This window comes from Rattus rattus, chromosome 1, assembly GCF_011064425.1.
Source record: "Rattus rattus isolate New Zealand chromosome 1, Rrattus_CSIRO_v1, whole genome shotgun sequence".
In the NCBI taxonomy this organism is placed as follows: domain Eukaryota; kingdom Metazoa; phylum Chordata; class Mammalia; order Rodentia; family Muridae; genus Rattus; species Rattus rattus.
The window spans coordinates 51,495,709-51,509,207 of NC_046154.1; the positions used below are offsets into that span (position 1 = coordinate 51,495,709).

The 13,499-nt window shown below is 40.4% G+C and overlaps 1 protein-coding gene across 1 annotated transcript in view; it reads left to right on the plus strand.

The window, feature by feature from the left end:
- The window catches only part of Wdr78 (WD repeat domain 78), a 75,539-nt gene that overhangs the window by 28,308 nt on the left and 33,732 nt on the right, over positions 1-13,499 (plus strand). The window contains exons 6-7 of the mRNA XM_032901459.1: positions 1,328-1,467; positions 7,988-8,116. Coding sequence (XP_032757350.1) covers positions 1,328-1,467; positions 7,988-8,116 — 269 coding nt within the window. The remainder of the gene's footprint in view (positions 1-1,327; positions 1,468-7,987; positions 8,117-13,499) is intronic.

Consider the following 13,499-nt stretch of genomic DNA (forward strand, 5'->3'; position numbering starts at 1 on the left):
CGAAAAAAAGAGGTGTGAATAATTACACAAGATGAAGTGTAAAAAGTAGTGGATTATAAAAATAATGGTCTAACATGTGAGTGCTTCAGACATGCAACAAATCACCAAGAACTGTTTGTAGGAGGGTCCAGGAGGAGAGGCTTTCCTGAGCTACCGACAGAGCCTTTTCTATAGAAGAAAAGATAAAAAGAAATGTCTTTGTACAGACACCCCTGCATACCAAATGTAAATAGAAAAGGGTTTTTAAAGGGTGTGTGTGTGTGTGTGTGTGAGAGAGAGAGAGAGAGAGAAGGGAGAGAGAGAGAGAGAGAGAGAGAGAGAGAGAGAGAGAGAGAGAGAGAAGGGGGAAGAGGGAGAGAGAGGTGTTCTAGGAGAGGCCAGAAGAGGGTTCACATTTCCTGGAGCTGGAGTTACATAAGGTTCTGAACATCCGAATATGGATGCTGGGAAGTAAACTTGGGGCCTTCTGGAATAACTACAAGTGCTCTTAAATACTGAGCCATTTCTACACTCCAAAAGAAGTTATTTTAAGTAGAAGAAAAGTCAGGAAAAAAGATGCAGAACCTTCAGAAAAAGAAAAAGACAATTTTTTTAAAGGAAAGATCACTTCATAATGAAAGGGAGGTATAATAATTTTAAACTAAAATTTCAAAGTAGAATTTCACTAAATTGTTTGGCCACACTGAAATGAAAAATTAAAAGTCCCAAGTAAGATATTCACATACACACGGGGAGTGCAGAAATAATATTCTAGATTAATGAAATTAAAATGTGAATTTAAGCTGGGCATGGTGGCAAACACCTTAGTCCCAGCACTCAGGAGGCAGAGGCAGGTGGATCTCTGTGAGTTTGAGATTAGCCTAGTCTACCAAGCAAATCCAGGACAGCCAGTGATTGCTACAGAGAGAAATCCTGTCTCACGAAAAAAACAGGAAAACAAAACGAAACCAACCAAACAACAAAATGTGAATTTAAAAATACTCAAAATTAGTCAGTTATGAAAACATCATGCATACAATGCTAGAAAAATAATACTTGGAAAGAATTTGTAGCTTTAGATGTCCCTATTAAAATTCATAAATTCTCTAGCCAGAGTGCTAGCATGTTATTGGCAAACACTGAAAGTAGTTTGGGCCTTGGGAAGCACAGCATGGAGTATCCCTTTGCTGGTAACATAATAAAATCTTTCCTTGAGTTTTTCAAGCTCACTTGTTATTTTCTTACACTCTGTCTTCATGAAAGTGCTCTGAGGACAAGTAATGTAGAAAGACAATGTCTGTTCGTAGTAATTTGTATTAATTAGTTACTTTTTGGTTTTTTTTTACAGAGAAAAAAATATAAATTATGAAATCCTTTGTAGAAATAGATTAGGCAATGACTTATATGTAGAAAGGATGATGCAGACATTTAATGGAGCTCCAAAGAATAAAGATGTTCAATGTGACAAAATCATAATGGAAGAAAAAGGTAAAATGCTTTATTCTTGTTGGTAAATTATTATATTTGGATATCTGTTCCTTGAGTCTGTCAGTCAATATGTGTTAAACTATATGAATGCAAAATGGAAATGGATTTGTTCAGATAAGTTATTATAAATTATAACTTTCAGAATTTGGTAAGTTAACAAGAAACTATAGAGTATTTGAGTAGCATAATTGTCCAGTCTGATTTCTGTTCACCGCACATCAGAGCCTATACTCTTCAATTATTTATAAAAATTATTTTGTGATACAGTTTACTACCAAAACAAACACTTTATGCCACCCAGTTCTTGCATTCTCCTATAGTAACTAGCTTCATGATCACCATAACTCTTTAAAATGGCTTTGATCGTTATTCCCCATTTCATAGATGAGCAGACAGCCACAGTGAGGGAACCTAAGTTGCTTTTGTCTTAGAACCTGGATTCTTAAGTATCACACCTACTGCCTCTCAGTGTTTACAAATGAACATCTAGGAGGACACTGGATAAGCAAAAGCCCATGGTGTGTGGGCAGAGAAATAACCAGAAGAAAGACCATCTGATCTTGGTTGCAGTTTTTACTGAACAGAGCCAGACGCTAGTTTTCTTTCGCAAGAAGCACAGACATTGACTTTTAGCAGAAGAACATTTGTGCCAGGTAGGTGGGATGTTTGTCTCTCGCCTTGATCCTCCTTTTTATGTGAAAGCCAGATTAATGCCACATCTGCCTTTAGCTCTCCTCGTTCCTACCACAAAGCAGAGGTGGGATTGGCCCGATTGGTACATTTGGGAGAATGAATCCCAATACCTCGATCTCCTGCTGGTTTTCCTTCCTGGTAGCCTGGTAGCAAGAAGTACAAATTCTTATAGCATACATGGGCTTAAGCCACAGTATGGCATAAGTGAAGTGCAGTGTTGCGTTCCTGTGACATCTCAGGGCTCATGAGGTGGATGCAGGCAAGCAAAAGTTCATGGTCTTGCTTGGTTGGGTAGCGAGTTCAGGGTCAACCTGAGATGCATGAGGATTTGTCCTTAATAAAAAGCCTAACACTGAGAATATGCACTAGAGCTTGCAACAGAATGTTTGGGAAAGAAGATGAGACCATAATTCTTTTTTTTAAAATTTATTTATTTATTATATAAGTACACTGTAGCTGTCTTCAGACACACCAGAAGAGGGGCATCAGGTCTCGCTACAGATGGCTGTGAGCCACCATGTGGGTACTGGGAATTTAACTCAGGACCTCTGGAAGAGCGGTCATTGCTCTTAACCACTGAGCCATCTCTCCAGTCCCGAGACCATAATTCTTAATGATGGATGATTTTACAAGATCCAGTTTGTGAAACAGAAAGAAAACAAAAGGAAAAACTAAATGGAGACCCATGAGACAGTGAGCACGCATATGTGGTTGTGGAGAGACTATAAGGAAGGGCACAAAGAATAGTTGACCATGTAATAAGTCAAGTCTCCCTAAAATCAATAAGGGTCTCATCTGAGAAGAATAGCCACAAGAAGAGATCCACACAAAGACACAAATACACAGTCAGTCATAAGACAGGAGAATCTTGAAAGTAACAGTACAAAAGTGATCCATCACACATATGGTCTAACCTTCACCACTCAATGCTGAATTGGAAACTATGAAAGGCAAGCACAGTGACATTTAAAGGGCCGAAGCAAAAAAGCACTGTTAAGAAAGAATACCAAATCCTTTAGAAATGGAGAAATTAAGATACTTTTGGATATGCAAATGCTAAGGGATTTATTGATGACAGAAGTGCTTTAAACAAATGCTGAAGAGAATCCTTTATGTACAAACAGAAGTAGACAGTAATATTAAGCCATGTTGTGGGGGGGGGCATGGATAGGAGTAAAAATGACATATAGGCAAATGCTGACACCAGAAACTTTCAAAGTTTCCACTTTGTTTGCCTGGTTTTGCAGTATAGATTAAAAGCGATAGATGCACAGGAGCTAGAGAGGCATCACAGTGGTCAAGAGCACTGGATGCTTTCCCAGAGCATTTGGGTTGAATTGCCAGCACCCACATAGTGGCTCATAACTATCTGTAATTCCCATCCAGGGGCTCCAATACCTTCTTTTGGCCTCCGTGGGCACTGCATGCGTGTGGCACACATAGATATATATACAGACAAAACATTCACATACATAGTATAAGAATAAATATTAAAAGATTTTAAAGAGATTTATAAAGCCATAATTAGGCTGTTATTTGGCTTATTATGTAGAGCACAATTTTAAAAACCGCAGTAGTAGGAGAGAATAATAAAAGGAGGAAAGTTTTAATATGCTGTTGAAAAAATATAATTAACAATAGCTTTCATTTTCAAAACATCAAGGTAATCTATAAATGGTATCTACAAAAAACAAAACAATAGAAAACCCTAAAAGAGAAACATAAGAGTGGAATAAGAATGACTCTATCAGAAGATCTATTAAACACACAATAGTTACTGAGAAGTCAAGAAACAAGGTAGAGAGAATACAAATATCAAGATGTTTTTTAATAAACCAACAATTCCACATCAGCAATTACCTTAAATATTCATTAATTATACAGTACAATTAAAAGATAAATACTGGCCGATTAAATTAAAAGCAAACAAAGACAGTTCAAGTGTTCGCTGCCTGTAAGAGACTTGATGGAGTGGCTATACTAGTCAGAAGAGGACTCAGAAATTGTCATACGTAACGAAGAGCAGTGTACATTGATGAATGGCTCAGTCCATGCGGAGACTATAACGGTTACAAACGTAAGATGAGGGAGATCTACAGAAGCATCGAGAAAGGATGCAGCTGAGGAGAGAGCTCGCCAGGCTAGTGAGGTGGATGGGCAAACCAAGCAGAGAGCATTGGGATCCTCAAACAACACCACAGCAGACAACTGCAAGCTACTGTTAAGCCAGCATCTCAGCCGGCAGAGCGGAACGGATGAATCCCTGTACATACACAGATGGCCAAACCGGACTCAAGGATAAATAGAAAATCTGCATAGATCTGTAATGAGTAAAGAGACTGCAATTCTAAATCTCCCACCAGAGAGAACATGGGGACCAATGGGTTACTCAGGCAAATTCTAAGTTATTTATAAAAGGCTTATTACCAATTCTCGTCCTCCCTTCAAAAAAAAAAAAAAAAAACCCTCTGCAAAACTGAAGAGGAAATTTTCATACTTAAGAGATAATTTATCTGTTACAAAGCCAGGTAACTATCATAATATAATAAACTAGATCAATATTCTTTATGATTGTAAATACGAGAAGCCTCCCATCTAACAAGTCAATCCAGCTCTGTATGAAGTGGAATTGTATATTGTGATCAAGTGACACTTATCCATAACATGTAATAAGTCAGTGTAATACACCACACTGACAGACTAAAGGGGAAACCCACCACACTCACTACCAGTCTATTGCTAGGTGACATTTTTTCTTCTTCTTTTTGTTTTTTTTTTTTTTTTAATTTGAGAAAGAGCCTTGCTACGTAGCCCAGACTGTTCTTGAATTTGCTGTGTAGCCCAAGCAGGCCTCAAGCTTGTTGTCCAGATGGTCTCTATCTTTCAAGTCTCCTGCCTCTGCCTTCCGAAGGTTAGGATTATAGGTGTGCACCAGCAGTTCCTTCTGCCTTTCCCATTCTTAATGTAATTCTTGAGCCTATCGACAGTGTGTTGCCTTGAGTCATTGGAGGACGCCCTGAACTACCCCTTAATCACATATAGTAAAGGAACTTCAGATTTACACTTTGTGGCCTCTTTTCCAGGGAAAAAGAAGGGACGTGTTTGGAAAGAGGGGTTGGGAGAAGGAATTAATGCTTAGCCACTCTTGGGTATGTTGTTGGGTGTTCAGAAAGCGTATATTCTGATCTCACCTCTACAGCAGAGAAAGGCCTCTGCTTCTCTAGATGGACCAGTAACACACACACACACACACACACACACACACACACACACACACACACACACACCATATATACACTGTACTCAGTGTACTCAGAAGGGGAAATGAGTAAATCCACTTGGCCACAGATTTAAGACTGTATTTCTCAGTAAACTTTATTGGTAGTCAGAATAGTATTTTGATCCCATTTCTCTCATTTCTGCATCTCTTTTATTTTTTTTTTAAATCTAAAACCAGACATGCTTTTTTGACCCACAAAAACATACAAGTTTTAAATCATATAATATAAAGTATGCCACAGTCAAATTTAAAAAACTCTAGTGTGAATTATGTCTTAGCAGACTATTTGGTAATATGTATATGCTCACATGATATAAGCTTCATGGATATATAGTTCATGCACGCACAGCCAGGATAAGATAGGGAACACTCCTAATTTCTTAGATACCCTCACATCACAACCCATTCAGTTTGGATACCCACTAGGCCCAGGAATGTAAGTTGAAATAGTTTCTAAAAGAAATTAGAAAATTTTTTAAAAATGGCTTATAAAATTGGTAAGCCATGATCATTATCTGTTACTTCATCTTTAGCATGACACTAGAGCTTATACGTTTTGTTTTGCAACAACTATACTGAGGTATAATAGATACACACAAACTGAACATATGGGTTGGGGGAGATAGCATGATATCATAGCTTGCACAAGATCTGACTTTTTGATCCTTACAAACCCATGTACAAATTCCAGGCATGGTGGTAGCATGCTTATCAATCTAGCACAGACAGGAGGGTCCCTGGGGCTCACTAAATCAGGCTAACCTTACTGGTGAATTCTGGGTGCATAAGAGGACCTCTCTGCCTCTCCCTCCCTCCCTCTCTCTCTCTCCTTCTCCCTCTCCTTCTTTCTCTGGTGTCTCTCTGTCTCTGTCTCTGTCTCTCTCTCTCTCTGTGTGTGTGCGTGCGTGTGTGTGTCCAGAGTTTTTTTTCCCATTTTTTATTGGTTATTTTATTTATTCACATTTCAAATGGTACCCCCCTTCTCGGTTTCCCCTCCACAAATTTTCTATCCATACCCCACCACCACTTCTATGAGGGTGCAGCCAACCCCACCCCCCACCTTATCCCCCTAGAATTCCCCCATGCTGGGGCATCCAGCCTACACAGGACTTCCCCTCCCATTGATGCCAGACATGCCATCCTCTGCTACCTATGCAGCTGCAGCCATGGGTCCCTCCATGTGTATTCTTTGGAGAAGACCTTTCTTAAAGGTGCTAGACATTGTTCTTTAGAACATCTGAGTTTGTCCACATACATTAACATGCACAGACATTACCTTAACATGTATACATTAAAACAACCCACATTTGGCATGACAGTTCTAGCACTGGGGAAGGTGAAGGTAAGAGGACCAAGAAATCAAAATTACCTTTGAGCACATAATTAATTTGAGCCTAGCGTAGGCTACATGAGACCCTATACCAGAGACAAAACCAAGTCCTGAACATATTTGTTATATACAGCTTTGTGGATTAAACTTAGTCAAGTGATCAAATATGATAACGGCTCACATGTAACCACGTATTCCTATGCCAAACTTACTAAAATTTCAGTTAAACGGTAGAAAAATACATAATTCAATTTTCAAAGATTATATCCTCATCAATATGTCAAAAATATATCAAGAACTTATTCTATGCACAACTTTGTAAAAACTAAGTTATTAGCTATCTATCTTATTGTGAAATTTAATAATATTATTCATTAAAAACAATCATTAGATACCAAAGAACCATGTCTTCCACCCCTAATCTCCCTCTCCCTTCCTCCCCTTCTTCCCCTTCCTGCTCCTCCTTCTCCTCTTCTCCTCCCTCTTCTCCTCTCCTCTCCTCCCGTTCCTTTTCTTCTCCCTCTTCTCCATTATCTTACTCTTCCATCTCCTCCTCCTCCTCCTTTTGCTTGGTATTGGGTCAGCAGTAGCAGTAGTTTCAAAGGACAAAAAATTTTGCACAAACAAAAACCCTGCATCACCCTCTTGTTAGCAAAGGTATGGGGGGGGCTTTTGAAGTTAGCATTTGAAGATCAATGACATTTCCAGTCTATATTTGGTCGCCATTGCCATATTTGATGATTTGAATAAATTTAATTAGGTTTTTTGATAATGTCATTGCCCCAACAACAGATGCAATGTTTTTACCTAAATAGTTGTTTAGGGAACTCTACTGAGTAAAAAGGAGTGAGATATTTCTCACAAGCAGATCTGTAAAATACAAGTTGTGTGTCAGCCGCTAGCTAACTAGTCCAAACCTGTTTCCCATGACAGCCCTGCAGGGACAGGCTGATGGGTAGGAAGGAGGGAGGAGCAGAGGGAGAGTGAGGGTAACCTGAGGCTGGCCTAAAACACAGCACCTCTCGATGCTAAGAGGCAATTCGCGGTCTCCGGGGGGTACCCCCATGAAATATTTTTTTGTTATTTTCCTGCTAGTGCTGTTAAAATTAACATGCTCTTAATAGAAACTTATTTTATAGTTTTCTATGACCAGTTATATTCAAAGCCGTAATCTTAGAATTCGCTTTAAAATCCTTTTACCGTTTCTGTCTGTTTAGGTGTAATGGCCACTACCTGGGATTTGTATGATTCTTTCAACGTTCCAGAAGCTTCGCTAGCAGCAAAACGATCTGCATATTTAAGTAAAGCAAGTTTACTTATTAGAGACCGGGATCCAAAAATACAAGGAAAGTACCATGGGCAAAAGCCAGACCGCATACATTCCCTGCTTTGCAGGCGTCCTCCCAGGCCATCCCATACCTTCTCCACAGAACACAAGAAGTGCTTAACCCAGGGACTAAGCTCTTATGTTCACAGTGCCCTGCATTCTGAGTGGGAAATTAAGTCTTCTGTTTGTTTTTTTCTTGGACGCCGGTCTGGAGTTTGTTGTTTTGAGACAGGGCCTGGAACCAACTGGCCTCGAATTCACAGAGGTCCTTGCACTCAGACTGAGTGCTGCGATTAAAGGCATTTTTATTTTTTACATCCAGTCTTGTTTTCGTGTTTTTCTCTAGTGCATCTTGGCTTTCTCTCTCTTTCTAAATTTTTCCCATGTATGCATACAGGTTGGTGTATTGTGTGAGTGTTCGAGTTTATGTATGTGTGCACTACACCGGTATAAATGGACATCAGAGGACAAACTTGGGAGTGGCCCTTCACCTTCCACCCCGTTTGAGATAGTCTTCTTGTTGTTTGCTGCAGAGTGCTAGGGCTGGCTGCCTCTAGATTGTCATCTTTAGAACATTAAATCTTCCATTATTTGTTTTCTGGTTTTGTTTCATTTTTATATTTTTGTTGTTGTTGTTATTTTTGGTTTTGTTGGTGGTGGTGGTGTTTTTTTTTTTTCTGCCTTCTTGCAAGTTAATCCTTTTTAAGTCACCTTTTAACTTAAGGACATATGTGTATGTCTGTATGTCTGTTCTTCAGTTGACATTTGTGCATCTGTTCAATTAGCTACTTATCTGCATATTGCATTATATACACATAACTTTGCAAAGTCCACTGATGTCAACGTCTTACCAGTTCAAGTAAAGATTACCTCTCTGTCTTTCGGCTTTCATGTTGGGAGGTGCTTTTGGGTTTTTGAGGCCAGCTTTTGTTAAGTACCGTGGCTTGCCTTGAGCGTGTGAGGTGTATGAGGCTGACCTGGAACTTGCTGTTGTCTTCCTGCCTCTGCCTCCTGAGCCCTGGCTTTACAGGTAGGCACGGGTGACCATGCCCAGCACTCCATCCTTTCTCTATGATCGCCTTGTATATTTCTTCTAGATATCAAGGTCGTTTAGATGTTTAGAACTGCATAAGACATTGTAACTCTTTGATTAGAAATATCTCATTAGTAAACACACTTTGTCTGTGTCTACCTGTGTATTGTGTGTGCTTGGATCTGCATGCAAATACTGTATTTAGAGGACAAAGGACAACTGGAGGGCTCATTCTTTAGGCACTCTCCATTTTTGTGAAGACTTTTTTTTAAGTGGTTTTGGATTCAACAATTTGACTAAACTGGCTTGCCAGTCAGGGACAGATTTGTCCTGAATTTGGTGTGAAAATCACTAGCTCTTACTGCTTCTGCTGCTGCTGCTGCTGCTGCTGCTTCGTTTAGGCAAGGTCTCGTTATGTAACTCTGGCTAGCCTAGAACTCACTATATTGACCAGGCTGGCCTCAGAGAACCTCCTGCCTCCGTGTCTCCAGTATAGGGATTTGAGGTATGCACCACCAAGTTCTGCCTGTACCCAGGTTTCCCACCATGAGCTCAACTCCTCAAGCTTGCAACAAGCACTTTGATAACTGAACCTCAGTTTCTCCTTTTACTGGATATTTTCAATGCAGATTTCTGGGGCGAACAGTTCTTTTCATCCAGCATTCAGAGAACATGCAAGTTCTAGAATCTCCTGTTTCTAATGAAAAGTGTGTTGATATTCAAATATTTTTCTTCCTATAAATATCTTTCCCTTCCGTCGCTGCTTTCAGTATTTCCTTTTATCTTCCTGGATATGTGTCCATGTCTATGTTAATGTGTATGTGCATGTGCAGATGTGTATATCCATCTATGGATAAGTCTTTGGTAGTCTATCCATGGTAAGTCTTTGGTGGGCATCGTTAAAGCCTTTCTCTTCAACGCTCCTTCAGCTTCTTCAGTCCATTTGTTCTTTGTTAAGTTCTGTGCCTTTTCAACTACCATTTTCAGGCGCCCTTTCCAGTGACAATCTCTTCCCTCTTTGATAGGCTGCTCGCCTGAACATGATAATCTCACAGGTCCCTGAGGCTCTCTTCATTATTTTTATTCTGAGTCTATTCTCCTTGGTTTAAAAATTATTTTATTTTAACTTATACATATGTATGGCACCGAGGGCTACGCAGATGAATACAGTGCTGCAGGAGTCCGGAAGAGGACTTTGCATCTCCTCCAGATAGAGTCACAGGCAGTTACACAGAGAGCTGGAGGAGCCACACTTGAGTTTGGTCTTCTGTAAAAGCAGCATGAACTTTAGCCACTGAGCCTTCTCTCCACTTGCTTTTAAGTTAGCTTGCTGCTGTTTGTTTTTACGAGCCAGACGTGGTGGTGCCCGTCTTTAATCTCAGCACTCAGAGGCAGAGGCAGTCAGATCTCTATGAGTTAGGGTTGGCCGGCCTATATAATGAGTTTGAGGACAGCCAGGGCTACATAGAGATACCCTGTCTATAAATAAATAAATAAATTAAATAAATAAATACAAATAAATACATACATACATACATACATACATAAATACATAAATAAATACATAAATAAATAAATAAAACAAAAGCCCCAGGTTTTTTTTCATTTAACCCATTAATTGAAATTTATGTTCTGAGTGTTTCAGTCCTGTAAGTTTTTTGTTTCATTGCAATGTTCTCTTCCTTGGATGATGCTTTTAGTTGTTCCAAGGATATTCATAAGCCCTGGCAAAGTTGTTTTTTTTTTTTCTTTTTATGATGGCCTCTGTAAATTCTTTGTTAGTTAATTCTAGTCCCTCATCTTGGTGTTCATGTCTACTGATGATCGTCTTTTGTATTTGAGATTTTTCTTTGTTCTTGGTTCAGGGAGTGACTTTCAATTGGAATCTAGATAGAAAGCTTCCATTTTTCTAGGCTTTGATAGTGCATGTGTCGGACAGTGGGAGTTACTGTCTCATGACTGCCAATCAGCAGTAGAGAAGTCCAGGGATTTTGAGACAGGCGCTCACTGCACAGTGCAGGTATCCTGAACTTACTGGTCTTCCTCCTGAGTGCTTGGACGATAAGCATGTTCCACCAGACCCAGCAGAAGACCAGGGCTTTTAGCCCACTCTGTGGCTCCTGAGGGACATGACTGCTGACCTCTGCTGGAAACTTCAGCTCTCTTTATCCTTTTGTGTAGGATTGCCTGTTACCAACTCAACCACATACAGCATCATGGACATGACAAAGCAGAGGCTGTAGTCATTCCTGCTGGGCAGTGGTAGAAGTCCTGATTCCTGTCAACTCCAGTGGGCTGGAGGGAAACCCTGAATGCTTGCTGTGTGAGAAGTCTCAGCCTCCCCAGCGGGCGTATCTGGCATTCTCGTGCATAGCAGAGATGAAAATTCTGGTCCTCAGCTCTAGCTTCTCTGAATGATGTCAAGGCCTCTTGGTGAGGGTGGAAGCCTGGCTGTCACCTGGCCTTGTGCTTACCCCCAGTTCTTCTGCAGAGCTGCTGGAGTTGACTGACTGTCCTCTAACAGCTTTGTTAAAGCTGCTTCTTGACTCTGAACAAGATGAGCAGGCCTCTTGTGGGCATTTCTGTGTGTTCAGTGTGTTGCCAAGTAACTGTCTTTGTTTGCAGTGTCTTGAATATACAAGTCACCACTGTGCTATCCCTTGAGTTCCCAGGATCCTGAACGAATAATCGCACTTCTCTTCTGCTTTCAAGGGCTCTGCTTATCTTCTATATAAATCTCTCTCTCTCTCTCTCTCTTTCTCTCTCTCTCTCTCTCTCTCTGACTGTTCTCATTCAAACCTTCACTATGTAGATATAAAGACAGACATAGAAGTTAGTTATTAGACTAACTTAAAGGATATGGTCCAAGTGGTCTAACTGTCACACAATGGAGAGGCTAAGACTGCATTAGTTGTTCAGCCTATGATGGCTCAACAGTCCCAATCTGGTGGTGCAGGATCCACGGAGGTTTCCTGGGTGATCTTTAGTTTATATTGGACTCCTGTAGAAGTCCTTTAGATGTTTCTAATTTTGAAGTAATGTCTTAGTAATAGGGTACATGAACGTGCCAACAAGAATGAGGGCAAGCAAGCGAAAAAGCGAAGTTCTCTTTTATGTCCTTTTATCTGGGCTGCCACCAAGATCTCCACCTACATTTATGGAGGGTCTTCCAGCTTCAAATAATCTGAGAAATTCTCACAGGAGTGCCTAGCAGCTTATGTTTTAGTTGACTCCAGACTCAGCCAATTTGATAACCAAAATTAGACATCACTGTTCCCCAAGTTGATACACAGCCCTCCAAATCTGTGATAGATTACCATACAGTGGAGGAAAGAATTTTTTATCAGACATGATTACAGACTCATCTCCAAACTGGAAGATTGTCCCAGATAATATTGTTGCCCAGTTTAAACAATCCAACGACATAAGTGACACCCTCCAAGAAGCAGAACTTCAGGATAATCAAACTGCATGGTTTAAGCCATGGAGCTTTCTATAGCAGCCACAAAACTAACTAAGAATAAATGCACACACACACACACACACACACACACACACACAGAGAGAGAGAGAGAGAGAGAGAGAGAGAGAGAGATGTCAAGTCAGATCTTTGAAGATTGATAATCATTTTATTTCATTGTAAATAGAAAAGTACAGAGAATTACTGTTGTGATTCAAATGTGCCCACTGCCCCAAAGTTCATTTGCTGGAAATTTAATTCAGAAATGTGTATGTTCATGGTATCTACAAGCGAGCTTTGGGAAAGTAAGTGGAACTGGACGGCATCGTGAGACTAGGGCCCCCATTTCAGATGACTGCTTTCATAAGAGAACACGATTGAGCTTTCATGCTTCACGGTTCTGCCCGTGTCATGCTTCCTCCCATCATGTGAGGGACAGCGGGAGGCCCCCACCAGCTGGAGCTTCTTGGCTTGGACCTTCCCAGCCTTTGGAGCTATAAGAAATACACTTCTTGGGGGTTGGGGATTTGGCTCGGTGGTAGAGCGCTTGCCTAGGAAGCACAAGGTCCTGGGTTCGGTCCCCAGCCCCGGAAAAAAAAAAAACAAACAAAAAAAAAAAAAAAAAGAAATACACTTCTGTCTTTATAAATTACCTAATAGTAGTGATCTTATTTAATGTTTTGGCCTGTGTACACAAATGTTCAAAGATATAAATGTGAGTTTTGAGTGCCCATACATGTGGATGCATGCGTGTAGAAGTCCGAGGATAACTTCTGATATCATTGTTCCACACACACTGTCTTCCTTGTTTTTTGAGGTAGAGTCTCTCATTAGGCGGTGGGACTGAACCACCAGGTTAGGCTGGCTAGCCTGTGAGTCCTGGGAATCCCCCTGTCTCTCTCTCTAGTG